The following is a 13,748-nucleotide window of genomic DNA, read 5'->3' on the forward strand; positions in this document are numbered from 1 at the left end:
GGTGATGACCCTTCTGGAATACCACCATACTTTCAAGCATGCAAAACGTGTGAATTTGCAAGCCTAATCTCTGCAGACTTTTATCTGGGCCATATGTGTAGTTGCCATAACCAGCCATGCAAATACTCTGAGAGTCAGCCAGTGCATGGCTCATCTGAGCTGTCTTTCTCTTTAAAGCTCCCATGGTTCCCATGCTAGTCCGCACCTCCAGGACAGAAACCAGCTATAAACCTCCTGCAGCTAAGAAGATTCTTCTTGCATATGTTAGTGCACAATTCTGGTTTATGAGGACATCTTTTTACTGCTTTATACCTTGTCTTGAATCATTTGGAGGCACGGTATCAACACAAATGGTCCATTTAGTTTCATTCTTTAGGGCAGCTTTGATTCTCTTACACACTGGAAATCAGCCTCTTGTTGTGGGTAAAGTTAGATTTACGGTCCCATGCTGGAAAATAGCAGTAGTAAACTACCTCCCTGTGAGAGAGGCAGCACCACTTACTGAGTCAAAATGCTGAAAAAGCTGCTTTTCTAGAAAAGTTATTTTAAGTATAATCAGCAGTAAATATTTACTTAGTGCTCTAAGGTCACAGCCATAACTAATCACTTGAGTGTTGTTTTAACCACCCACTGGTAATATACACACCCTGAATCTAATCTCTTGTTAGGAAGCAAGCCCAGTTGACAGGTTTAAAGCTGTATCCTTCACATGGGCTCCCCTTCTCATGTTCATATTTGAGAACGGAGCATGGAAAGGACTAAAAGTGAGAAAAGAGCTACAAGCATTAACTGAGCGAAGAAAAAGACACCTTGCAGTGAGAGATGTAGGAGTCTCAATTGGTTTAGTTTAACCAAGGGACAGTTGAGTTGACATGATCATGGGTCTGCAAGCACCTTTATAGGGAACAGTTCTTACAGCAGCAGGCTCTTTAATCTCTTTCGAATGTCACAATGAAACTGAATGGTTGACAGCTGAAGCTTGACAAATTCAGATTAGAAACAAAGCAGAAATTTTCAGCCTGATTAAGCCCTGGAGCAACATATTTAGGGATGTAATGGATTCTCCATCACTTGAAGTCTCTAAATCAAGATTAAATACCTTTTCTAAAGGGATGCTATAGATCAACCTGAAGTTAGGGGCTTGATGCCAGTATCACTGGGGGAGGCGTTCTGGCTTGTGTTATACAGGATATCAGACTACAAGATCATTATGATACCTCCTGCCCTTAAAATCCACAGTGCGATGAATTTCTTCTGAACAAGTTCGCTTGCCCCTTGGCACGCATACTGCTGAAATGCGCAGCATGAAGGTTAAATTATCACATCACACTGGTCACCTGCCTTCCTTAACGCAAGCTGACCCAGTTTAGTGGCATTTATTCTGACATAGCTAAACATCTGCAAGTGAAATACTTTGCAGGATTTGTTTCTCCCTTTTTAACAGATTTCCTCTCCCTCTCCCCCAAGACATTTTTTTGGGGGACAAGCAGTTGCTAACCCACATAGTATTTCCAGGCAGCTGTGCCTCTCATCACAGTTATGTAGGTTTCTAGAGTCTAACCTTTACTCCAGTGGCAGGCTGGCCTGGAGCCTGAGATTGTCGGTGGCCAGGTAACTTCAAAGCCAGCACAGACAGAAGAATGACCAACTGGAGAGTGAAAATAACAAGAAACAACAGTTGGGGATTTTTTATAGCGGCTGAATTTTTTCATAATTCTTCAAATGCCACAGGCCTGGAAGGGATTAATGTCTGCCTGGAGAAGACCTATAGAATAACCAGGCTGCAGCCCAGTCAGGACAGTAGGCAATATTGCATCCGGGCCCTGCAGCACAGGAGCTAATGCCTGAGCCTGCGATTAGCATAGCAAAGGCAGAGCATCTGTGCCAACGGTTGTTCATGCCCCCACAAGAGCTCACAGGGTGACCTCAGTCACTTCACCCCTCCTCCCCACTGGGCTATGCCGGTGTGACTCTCTCTCTACCTTCTTGCTCTGCCCCGTCTCCCTCTGCCCCCGCTACTGCTTGTCTGGCAGAGGCAGGCGATGTGTGGGAAGCACACAGATGGGAAACAGGTGCTGAAAGGAAGCGCAAACAGTGGGCAGAGCTGAAAAACTGGGAAATAATCAGGAGACCTTGGAGATAAGGGCTCAGCTATAGAGCGAAAGACGTCGCCTCAGGGTGTGAGCCCTCAAGGTAAAAGCCGCTGGGAGCTGTTCCAGCAGGGACTTCGGCTCCAGCTAAGGAGACAAAAAGGTTTCCAGAACAAGAAGTGGGCCGAGGCGGAACGCCTCTGAGTGGCACAAGGACATAAATAACCAGCTGCTCTGCGCTGGGCAGGAGATGTCTCCTCTGGTGGAGGCTACGTGAGGAACAGAGGGCCACACAGGCAGAATACGCAACAGCAGTGCAGATGGTAGCGTCAGCCTCCACTCAGCTCACACGCCGACCACAGGCTTGGAGACCTCCCGCTTCACAATGGATCCCCCGGGGCACACAGGTAGGTCAGCCCAGCACCCTGCATGTGCCGCTGCTTCCCTGCACGCCGGCAGGTCCAAGCAAAGTGCCAAGTCTGGCACCGTGCACTGCCCAGACTGCCTCTGGCTGTCTGGGTTATCTGCCAAATCCCGACTTCCAGGGAAAAAAACAGCAGCTTCAGATTTCAGCGTGGCCTCCTTGGCAGTGTGTCTCCTGGCTATAGGCTAACAGAAGGAGTGGGCATATTCCTCATCTGGCCAGAGTCACAGGTCAGGGACCTGAGTGCAGCGGGGATGCAAGTCAGCTGTGAGCTCCCATTGCTCTCATAGTGTTGGAGGGTTTAGCTTGTTGGACCCTGTGGGGGTCAGTGGGTGGATGAGAGAGGGGAGAGAAGTCGGAGGGGGCTGAAGCACTTTCAGAGACAGAAAAATCTCTGCCCCTTGTGTGCTAGGAAGAGACCCAGGAGTCACAGCCAATTCACTGGGACGTGCCCCCGTGTTCTGTGACTCACACAGCTTGTCTGCATTGCTGGGACGTCTGCTGCATTGCTCAGCGCCCCAGCAGCAAACCAGTCTCCAACTCAGAACGGTGCGTTCTGACTGCTAGAACGCCAGGCGCAAAGATGGCCACGTTGAGATCAAGGGCCAGGAGTCCGTGGGTGGGCGCCAGTCACTCAAAGTACATCTGAGAAAGAGACTTTTTGAAGTCTTTGGTGGGGGATGAGGAAGAACAATAACCAGGAAGCTTCCTGGGCTGCTCCACCAGCACCTGACCTATTCACTGGGGACAAGAGGAATAGTTAGAGCTGGTGGAAAGAACTCCAAGTACACATTGTTTTTGTCAGAATTTGCCTGTAACCCCAGAGGCACTGAGCCCATGTACTAGGGACAGTGAAGTCTCTGCTCTACAGCCTTGGCTGAGAGGCACTGGCCTTCAGCTCATGTGGTAGAGCACATGGCTTTAGACCCTATGGTCACACATTCAATCCCTTCTGCTGACAACCCGGGTCTGTCGGCTTTAGGTGCCCATTGGCAAAAGGGAAGTGTACCACCAAGACCGGCTGCCTTTGCAAAGTTCCGATGGAAGCAGGCAAGGCGCCAACAGAGTCCTGTCACCCAGGCAGGTCCTGATGGAGGATTTTAATGGAGAGCCCCAGGTCCCAGCGCCACAGCTCTGGGGCAGATGGTTAAGTGGACAGAGACAGGGCCAGGCATGGTCCTTCTAGGGGCTGCAGCAATCTCTCAAGTGGTCTGGCCCAGCAGTTCCACTCCCTTCATGGAGAACTTTGACATATTCGGTTTTCAGAACAAAACCATCTTGCGACATAGCTAAATCCTCCAGGTGACGGAACTGCTTGTCTGCACCCAGCTCTAGTCTTTTACAAAGCCTCGTACCACAGAGGTAAAAGCAGTGTCGTTCTCCCCATTACACGGAGGGGGAAGCTAAGTCATGGCGGTGATTAGCCAAGGTCACTCAGCAGGTCTGTGACAAAGACTGGAAACCAGGTCTCTTGGCTCCTACAGAGCAGCTTCTCGCTAGGCTGTCATTAGATCAGTCAGGCTGCATAGCTGGACCAAGCAGACTATACAGATGATTTTTGAGCCAAGCCGATGGGCTTTGCATTGTACTCCTCATTGGTTGGCTACATTAAGCCTGCACCTAGCTAATGACTGAGGGTGCCCTTACACTAAGCTGGGGATCAATCTACCAGCCATTGATTTATTACATCTGATTTAGACGTGATAAATCAGTCTCCAAGCTTGCACTCCCTCAGTGCCACTCCACCAGTACTCAGTACTCCACCAAAATGAGAAGATTAGCCAGCATCAAGGGGACAGCAGCCCCACTGACCCTACCACACACAAGATGCAGCAGTAAATATATGGAACTCAGTTATGCAAATAGCATAGCTGAAGCAGATCAACCATGCCCCATAGTGCAGACCAGGCCTTAGCAACACTAACAGCACACGGAGCGTGGAAGCTGGTGACCAACCAAAACAGGTCACAAGCATCTGCATTTTTCAGCGGCTTTCAGCTCTGGCCATTGCAGCAAGGAAAGGGGAAAGCAAATAATCACACAGCAACTCTCCCACAGGAAACACCTGTATTCTCTGGCTGCAGACACCTGGCCTTTCTCAAGCAGCTCCTCCAAATGCATTGCAAGAAGCTGTTCTTAGAGTTCCCCGCTTCTCTTCCTCAGCCCCCAAGTCTGGTGGGGCCACTTCTCCCTAGCCCTGCTTCATACATCTCCCTGAGCCCCTGCATGCGTGTGAGCAAAGGGTCAACTCCTTCCTTACAGGAAAATAGGGCTCTTCTCCCTCCAACACACACTGTTATCCAGCTATTTCCTTTCCTACACATAAACACACCCCATGCGCTAAGCTAAAAGCGGCAGCTCCTCTGTTCCTGAGCATCCTGGGAGGAGGCAGGGGAGAAACAATTTAAGCTGCTGGCTGAGGGTAGATATTTTCGTGACAAGAGACCAGTTATGCATCGGGTACAGCAGCTGGACAGTACGAGGACAGCACCATCATACTGTGCCTTTGTAATGCTAACTCCCCGCAAAGGGGTGGGAATCACAGACTTCTCAGGATAACGACTTCTTTCTGTTCTGTGTTTGTACAGCACCTAGCAGTATAGGACCCTGGTCTGTCAGTGGGGCCTCTAGATACTACCACAATACAATAATAAAGAGAGGGTGATGGAAGGGGTGATGCTTTTCTATGTTGCATTCACTCCAGTCCTTTTCATTCCTGGGGGAAGCAAATCCCAGTTCTAATGTCTTGGGATTCATTTTTATCCTTGAAGCCCCAAATTTACACCGCTTATACGAAACAGTAACACACAGCTTTGTAAACTCCTCTTCCAGCAATATGGTCAAGGGGCTGGGGCATAATGCTACCTTCCCCATCGGCTGTGCTGAGTTCACGCAGCTGTAGAGGTTATGTGGCCCAAGAGAAAGACAGAACAGTAGCTACAGCAGGTGTTGCAACAGAGAGGAGACAAGAGGAGATCAGAAAATGCTTCTCACTAGATCCATGATTATTCTTCCCTTTCCTCTTGCTGCACTCCCCACTCCAAGCCAGGCAAGTGTCTCCAAAGGTCTCTGTCTAGTAAGAAATGCCGCCAGGCATTCCAGGTATAGAAATTGCATTTGAGCTGGTGCCAGACACACCAGGCGCTTCCTGATATTACGCTGGAGTGTAAAGAGGACGACCGGCAATCAAAGGGTTGCATGCTTCCTCTTTGTATACCCGAAAGCATGCAGTACCCTGCAGTGCAAGATGCACAACTTCCCAAAGGACCTTCCCACGGAGGATGACACGAAGGAAACATAACACTAGCACCGTCTGGAAAAGAGAATTTCTGTCCTGCAGGAAATTCCAACATTTCCAACATCTGTTTTCATTCCAGTTTAGGAACCCAATTCTGAACTTCGCACAGACCTGAAATTCTGAAACGTCAGCCTGGAAACATTCAAATGTTTCATTTCACTGACGTTAAATCATTTTGTTCCGGTCATGTCAAAATAACCTACTACAACATCAGATATGTTAAATACAATATACCACATTCCATAACATGCATATAATCTGTTTCTGCTTTGCAGAGTTATTTCATTTTTGGCTTCATTTTTAGCCAACTTTGTACTGTATGTAGCTATCTAAAAATGGAGAGTCTTCCTATATATCGAAATGAACAACGTATACAACATATATTACCCATTATGGCAGTAGATATTGTAATGAATGAACTCTTTGCAATGCTACCTAGAGGACACTTCAGTGGCGTAGCATCTCAAATAACACACTTGGGAACCTATAGTGCACACCAACAGGTCTTATATGGGGTTCAGGGCACATTAGAAACCACAGTCGCGCGGCCTGTATTACTGCTCCATCTAAGCAATTCATGTTTGTCAGCTTGAGCTGTGAAGCGCACTCCCAGCTCCAGAATAGATGTGCCCACAGAGGCACATAATGGAATCATTCTGCAGCATTCTACAATTCCACCACGAGGACTTAGATCCCAGCTAAGAAGCGTTTGACTTGAATCTCAGACGAGTTTGAAGCCAGACCTGGTAGGAGTCTGATCTGCCTGTGCAGACCAGCTGTAAATTGTACTAACTCAGCTTGGGTTCACCAAATTCTCAGAGCTGCATACAAACTCATCCACCGCATTGGGAGAGCCAGGAACATTCTGAGGCTGCTCTCCATGTTCTCCAGAGAGTTTTGACACCAAAAACTGCATTCCCCAGGAAAAAAATCAAGTAATTCCAGTATAGCCACTAGTCCTCCATGGTGGTCCTGTGGACATGGACCTGTGGTAAACTTAAATCTCTCTTTTTAATTTGCAATGGAGGAAAAAAGGTTCTCTTGAGCCCAAGTCTTTCCAAATCTATATGAAACGCTTCTGCCTTACAAAATGGCCTCACCTGCGGGCAGTGGCGGGAATGTAGGAACAAGGCAGGAGCCAACAGGGAGTTTGACTGGGAAACATCCAAGAGGAGCCCAGTTTGAAAGGGTGTTTGGCAGTCTGATAAGCGTGAAAAGCGTGAACTGAGAATGCTTTGTTCCAGGTGGGCCTTCAAGGGCTGATTGGATCAGAGGCCAGGCTTTGAGCCAGGCCTAGCCAGCAGCCTTATATAAAGGCAACCACAGCGAACATGCATGTAATAAAAACATGTGAGGAAACTCTCTTAAGAAAGGGAAAATGGATAGTGACAAGTCAGCAGTTGTGACCTGCACAGCCATGTGCCATGTTTGTCTTCCTCCTGGAAGATAAAAGCCAAGTGAAAGCTGGTCACCATCTTGGAAGAAAAGATTAGAAGACCTGAGGTGCAAACATCAACCCTCCAGTGCATCAGAGAAGGTGAAGGCTTCCTTGAAAGAAGGCAGCTTTTAATTCTACAGGCACAGCATGCTGAGGAACTAGTGAGGGCAGAACAGAACCAGGGAGAAAACTGGAATCGTGTAACCTCCAGGAGAAGAAAGCCAATTCAGTTATCTCCAATTCCGGTTGAAGTAAGCAACCGCTTTCAGGCTCTCTGCAAGGGTGAGACGGTGGAGACTGCTGTGGCAGAGCCCTCTTAGGGAAGGGATCATGAGAAGTCACCAATGACTGGAAGGTATGGGATATGTAGTCCTAGGGATGGGGGTTCTATGACCACCACCCCTAAGAGAAAAAGACAGGTGGTGATGGTCAGGGACTCTCTGCTAAGATGGACGGAGCCATACATCTGCCGTCCATCCATCCTCCTGGAATCTCAGGATGTTTGCTGCTGGGAGCTGAAATCCAAGATGTGAGAGAGAGTCTACCAAAAATCATCAAACCAGCGGATTATTACGCCTTCCTGTTTCTCCATATAGGAGCTAATGACACAGCAAAGAATGACTTTGAGCAGATCACTGTGGATTATGTACCTCTGGGAAGGAAGACCAAGGAATATGAAGCCCAAGTGGTGTTCTAGTCCATCCTCCCTGTTGAAGGAAGGGATCCAGGTAGGGATCATTGAATAGTGGAAGTAAATGACTGGTTGTGCAGGTGGTGTCGGAGAGAGAGTTTTAGTGTCCTTGACTATGGGATTCTGTTTCAGGAACAAGGATTGCCAGGAAGCAGACGGGATCCCCCTAATGCAGAGAGGAAAGAGCATCTTTGCATGCAGGCTTTTACACCTAGTGAGGAGGGCTTTAAAGTAGGCTCAACAGGGGATAGTGACACAAACCCTGAGGTAAGTGGGGAAGAAGGAAGGAACAACAGAGGAGGACCCCTGATTTGAAAGGAGGAAGTCCAATCAGCTAATTGTCTAAGCTGTTTGTACACAAATGCAAGAAGGCCGGGAAACAAACAGGAATAATTAGAGACCCTGACACAGTCAAAGAAGTATGAGGTGAGTAAAATAACGGAGTCTTGGTGGGATGACTCACATAACTGGAGCACCATCGCTGTATGTAAGAGAGCAGTTATGATTGTTCAGAGCTCCACTACATGAAGGGAGAAAAGCCAGTTGAGAGTCTTTGGGTTAAGCTTAGAGCCAGAAGCAACAGAGGTGCTGTTGTGGTTGGTGTCTGCTATAGACCACCAGATCAGGTGGATGACGTAGATGAGGATTTCTTCAACCATCTAAGAGAAGCTTCCAAATCACAGGCCCTAGTTCTCATGAGAGACTTTAACCATGCCGACATTTGTTGAGAGACCAGTACAGCAGCACACAGACAATCCAGGAAGGTTTTGGAGAATGCTGGGGATAACTTCCTGCTAAAAAGTCCTGAAAGAACCAACCAGGGGCTGTGTGCAGCTTGACCCGCTGTTTACAAACAGGGAAGAACTAATAGGAGAAATAGCAGTGGGTGGCAACCTGGACTGCAGCGATCATGAGATGGTGGATTTCAGGATTCTGACAAAAAGAAGGAAGGTGAGCAGTAAAATACAGACCCTGTATTTCAGAAGAGCAGACTTCAACTCCCTCAGAGAACTGGTGGGCAGGATCACCTGGGAAGCTAATAAGAAGGGGAAAGGAGTTCAGGAGAACTGGCAGTATTTTAAAGAAGCCTTATTGAAGCCACAGGAACAAACCATCCTGATGCACAGTAAGAAAAGCAAATATGGTAGGCAAACCACTTGGCTTACAAGGGAAATCCTTGGCAAGCTTAAGCTAAAAAGGGATGTATATAAGAGGTGGAAACTTGGACAGATGACTAAGGAGGAGTATAAATATATTGCTGGAGAATGCTGGGAAGTAATCTGGAAGTCGAAAGCACAACTGGAACTGAAGCCAGCAAAGAACGTGGAGGGTAGCAAGAAGGGTTTCTACAGACATGTTAACGATAAGAGGGGGATCAGGGAGGGTGTGGGACTGTTACTGGATGAGGGAGGTAGCCTGGTGATAGATGATGTGGGAAAAGCTGAAGTACTCAATGTTTCTTTTGCCTCTGTCTTCACAGACAAGGTCAGCTCCCAGACTACTGCACTAGGCAGTGCAGTATGAGAAGGAGGTGGGCAGCCCTCGGCAGGGAAAGAACAAGTTAAGAGCTCTTTAGAAAAGCTAGACACACACAAAACCATGCATTCAGATTTAATGCATCCACAAATAGTGAGGGAATTGGCAAATGTCATTTCAGAGCATTTGGCCATTATCTTTGAAAATTCATGGAATTGGGAGAGGTCCCGGATGTTTGGAAAAAGTAACAAATGTAGTGCCCATCTTTAAAAAAGGAAAGAAGGACAATCCAGGGAACTATAAATGCGTCAGCCTTACCTCAGCCCCTGGAAAAATCATGGAGGGGATCCTCAAGGAATCCATTCTGAAGCACTTGGAAGAGTGGAAATTGCTCAAGAGCAGTCAACAAGGGCAAGTCATGCCTGACCAAGCTGATTAGCTTCTATGATGAGGTAACTGGCTCTGTGATGTGATAATCCTTGACTTTAGCAAAGCTTTTGATACAGTCTCTCACAATATTCTTGCCCATAAGTTAAGGAAGTATGGATTGGATACATGGACTGTGAGGTGTATAGAAAGCTGGCTGGATGGTCAGGTCATCTGTAAATTGGAGCAATACCACTTCTCCGTCTTGCCAGAGGTCTTAGGAGGATAAAAGCATTCCAGATTATAAGGTGTTCAAGTTGACTATGGAAAGAGCAGTCCATATAAGTACCATTGATAAACGATGATCCATCTACATATGGGGCCTTTTAGCAATTTTCTCTCACCACGCGCACACCTCTGCTTGACAGACAAGGCTCACTAGAGCCGAGGGAAATAGAAACCCAAGAACAGAAGCATGATTTTACTTTGCTCCTACAATATCGCATTTAGAGGTGGAATAACATTTTGTCATTTTACTGTAAGCATGTTAAGTTAAAACTGAAACAAGATGCTGTACAATCTTATCCTGCAAAAGGTGTAGCCTGTATAGTATATTCTATGCACACTTCTGTGCCATTCCCTGTTGGAACTGGCTATTTTTAGAACTTTATATTGCCAAGACTGGAAAGGGGAAAGAACCCTTCTAACTGCTGTAAGCGTCCCATGACACCGAGGGCTATGTCTGTGCGGCAAATATCTACAGAGGGCCAATTCTTCTAGCCGCCGCAGTAGGTAACAAAGAAGTCTGCATGCCGGGTTTCAGTGACTGACCTCTGAATGAAATCCTTATGCCAGCTCCGATTAAAATCTGGGCGAGTTCAAATTCAGCAGATTGAATCCAGATGTTCCAGCTGCTCCCATGCAGGCCAGAAGTGGAGATAAAGTTATTAGTTTAGATAATTATTACTGTCTACAAGTCAAACAAGCAGCTCAGCCCCATACTATTCCCGGGTGATGGTTGCGTGTGACTTTTGGCATAAAGGGATCAGTCAGTTTTTGTGGAAATAGCAGGTTTCCATCAAGTTTCTCTAAAAAAACTGAATTATTTTCACAACCATTTTCCCCTCCCTTCTGATCTACTTACACTAGCATCTGGTTGTTGTTCACTCACACACATATAACCTTGCCCCTCATCCTTCATATATTTCAGCCCTGTTCATTAAATCATTCGTAAATTGCATTTTTATAATTCTCCCTGTTTTCAAACAAGGGAGAGGTATTGTTCAGAAATCCAACCAAGGGGCCCCTATTGGAAACTCTTAAAAGTCTTTAAGCAAAGACTTCCCTTGAAAACCTTCAACCCCTGCTGGAAACCTCCAGGAAATACTGTGTTAGGAGAAAGCACAGCACAAGCCTCTTCTAGAATCATAAACCGCCTGCGATTGCAGCGTAATTAGCGGCGTTCTTTCTGTTATTATTTCCAACAAAAGCATCTTTCAAGGCAACTCCCAAACTCCAGCCTGTCTACTCTGATTAAAACTGTTTTAATTCTTCTTTTTTGTGGAGGTTATGAAAGGGTTTGAACTTTTCCAGCTGGATAAAGAAATGGCCTGTCTGTTCAGACACAAGGTGTCATTTTACCCAAAATACCAAGTTCTTCTGCTTGCCTTCCGGTGGCAGAAAAACCTCACTGAGCCAGACTCTGAGAGAATATCAGAGTTGATATACACCAAGGAGATTGGACAACTGAGATTTTGCACTAAATCAAAGGCAAATCTAATGATATCCCAGAAAGGACCAAACTCGGACGCAATTCTGAAACTCAATTTGTAACGGTAGTTCTGACCTACATGTTCAGTGCCTAATTCTTCTTGTTACAAAATCTGCTGTTTATTATCGAAGGCTCCTCTATGAAGTGAGAAGCTTCTGCAGAGAACATTAGTGTAACAACTTTAGCTTAGAGGCAACTGGAGCTCTAATGAGGCAGAGCCCACTGGTTTCCTTAAAGTGCGAAGAGGCTTTTTCTCTCTCAATATTAGCATGATACATTTCCTGTTAGCTGTGGCCAAATAAACCTGCATCAGCCTCAGGAGCTCTCTCTCCCCGCATGTCACTGTATATATGCGGTAGGAGCCATTCCAGTTACACAGAGCTCCTGTGCACACTAGCCTCCCAATTGGATGCTCATCTCCAGCTCACTAGTTTCTCCCTGAGAATCTACTGTCATTCCCATAGATTTGGAAGGTGGGACATTGCTAACCTCTAATGCTGACAGCTCAACTCAAACTGCCTCGAAGGGTCATGAAAAGGAGGTGGGTAAAACCTCAATGATTGTCTGCACCACCACAAATGCTACCCCTTGCACCACCCCGCACAACGGGAACATAAGAACGGACATACTGGGTCAGACCAAAGGTCCATCTACCCCAGTCTCCTGTCTGCCGACAGTAGCCAGTGCCAGGTGCCCCAGAGGAGGTGAACTGAAGACAACGGTCAAGCGATTTGTCTCCTGCCATCCATCTCCCGCCTTCGACAAAAGGCTAGGCACCATACCTTACTCCTTGCTAATAGCCATCTATGGACCTAGCCTCCAAATATTTATCGAGCTCTTTTTTAAACTCTGTTAGAGTCCTGGCCTCCACAGCATCCTCCGGCAAGGAGTTCCACAGGTTGACTGTGCGCTGTGTGAAGAAAAACTTTCTTTTATTAGTTTTGAACCTGCTGCCCATTAATTTCATTTGGTGTCCTCTAGTTCTTATATTATGGGAACAAGTAAATAACTTTTCTGTATTCACTTTCTCCAGACCATTCATGATTTTATATACCTCTATCATATCGCCCCTCAGTCTCCTCTTTTCTAGACTGAAAAGTCCCAGTCTCTCTAGCCTCTCCTCATATGGGACCCATTCCAAACCCTTAATCATTTTAGTTGCCCTTTTCTGAACCTTTTCTAATGCCAATATATCTTTTCTGAGGTGAGGAGACCACATCTGCAGGCAGTACTCAAGATGTGGGCGCTCCATAGTTTTATAAAGGGGAAGTAAGATACTCTTTGTCTTATTTTCTGTCCCTTTTTTAATTATTCCTAACACCCTATTTGCTTTACTGACTGCTGCCGCACACTGCGTGGATGTTTTCAGAGAACTATCCACTATAATTCCAAGATCCCTTTCGTGATCTGTTATAGCTAAATTTGCCCCCATCATATTATATGTATAATTAGGGTTATTTTTCCCCAATGTGCATTACCTTACACTTACCCACATTAAATTTCATTTGCCATTTTGCTGCCCAATCACTCAGTGTGTAACTTCATGGTCTGCATGTGCTGAGCTTAGTGTCACTCAAATTACTGCACCTTAGCACAGATACTATGAATGTATTACAGTCTGCTTCTCCAAAGAAGCTAGCTGCATAACTGCTTGTACGAAAGGAGCACACAATAGAGCATCTAATTTCCCTGCATCGTCATCACGATTGCCAGCTTATGCAAATGACATCTGCCCATGCAATTATCCCGTTTGCAGGTATGACTGAAGGAATGGTGCAAACAAACTAAGAGCACAATTATGTGCCCATTTTGCTAGACAATCCAAACATTCTAGTGCTGGGTATGCTACACCACAGCATGTGTTTCAGTTTGTGTGCCTTGCAGTCAAATCAGATACTGGACAGTAATCTGCAGGAACCTTCCTGCTACAGATAGATGGGGAACATGCACTGTGGAAGAGCAGACACCCATGCAGCTGGGAACAGCTTACTGGAGCATCAGCACCAATGTGACTATAAAGAGAGCTGAAAAGTATTCCAGACACACAGTGGGTCATAGCAACGTATTCTAGAGCATGCTGTTATTCCCAGCACCACATTCCCAATACGGAGTACTCAGCATGGGAAGAAATACAGGAAAGGGTGAGGGGTGGAGGAAGTCCTGAACTACTGCAACTTAGATCTGAACTTCAGCA

At 46.4% G+C, this 13,748-nt stretch overlaps 2 protein-coding genes across 4 annotated transcripts in view; one reads left to right on the forward strand and one right to left on the reverse strand.

Moving 5' to 3' along the window:
• Nucleotides 1-13,748, reverse strand: part of MATN4 (matrilin 4) — a 35,522-nt gene that overhangs the window by 19,916 nt on the left and 1,858 nt on the right. The window contains exon 2 of one of the 3 annotated variants that reach the window (XM_075011406.1): nucleotides 10,615-10,694. The exons of the other annotated variants lie outside the window; for them this stretch is intronic. The gene's annotated coding sequence lies outside the window, so the exon portion shown is untranslated. The remainder of the gene's footprint in view (nucleotides 1-10,614; nucleotides 10,695-13,748) is intronic. 3 annotated transcript variants of the gene reach the window in all.
• Nucleotides 2,476-13,748, forward strand: part of RBPJL (recombination signal binding protein for immunoglobulin kappa J region like) — a 41,570-nt gene continuing 30,297 nt past the window's right edge. The window contains exon 1 of the mRNA XM_075012162.1: nucleotides 2,476-2,497. Coding sequence (XP_074868263.1) covers nucleotides 2,476-2,497 — 22 coding nt within the window. The remainder of the gene's footprint in view (nucleotides 2,498-13,748) is intronic.

This window comes from Carettochelys insculpta, chromosome 17, assembly GCF_033958435.1.
Source record: "Carettochelys insculpta isolate YL-2023 chromosome 17, ASM3395843v1, whole genome shotgun sequence".
Taxonomy (NCBI): domain Eukaryota; kingdom Metazoa; phylum Chordata; order Testudines; family Carettochelyidae; genus Carettochelys; species Carettochelys insculpta.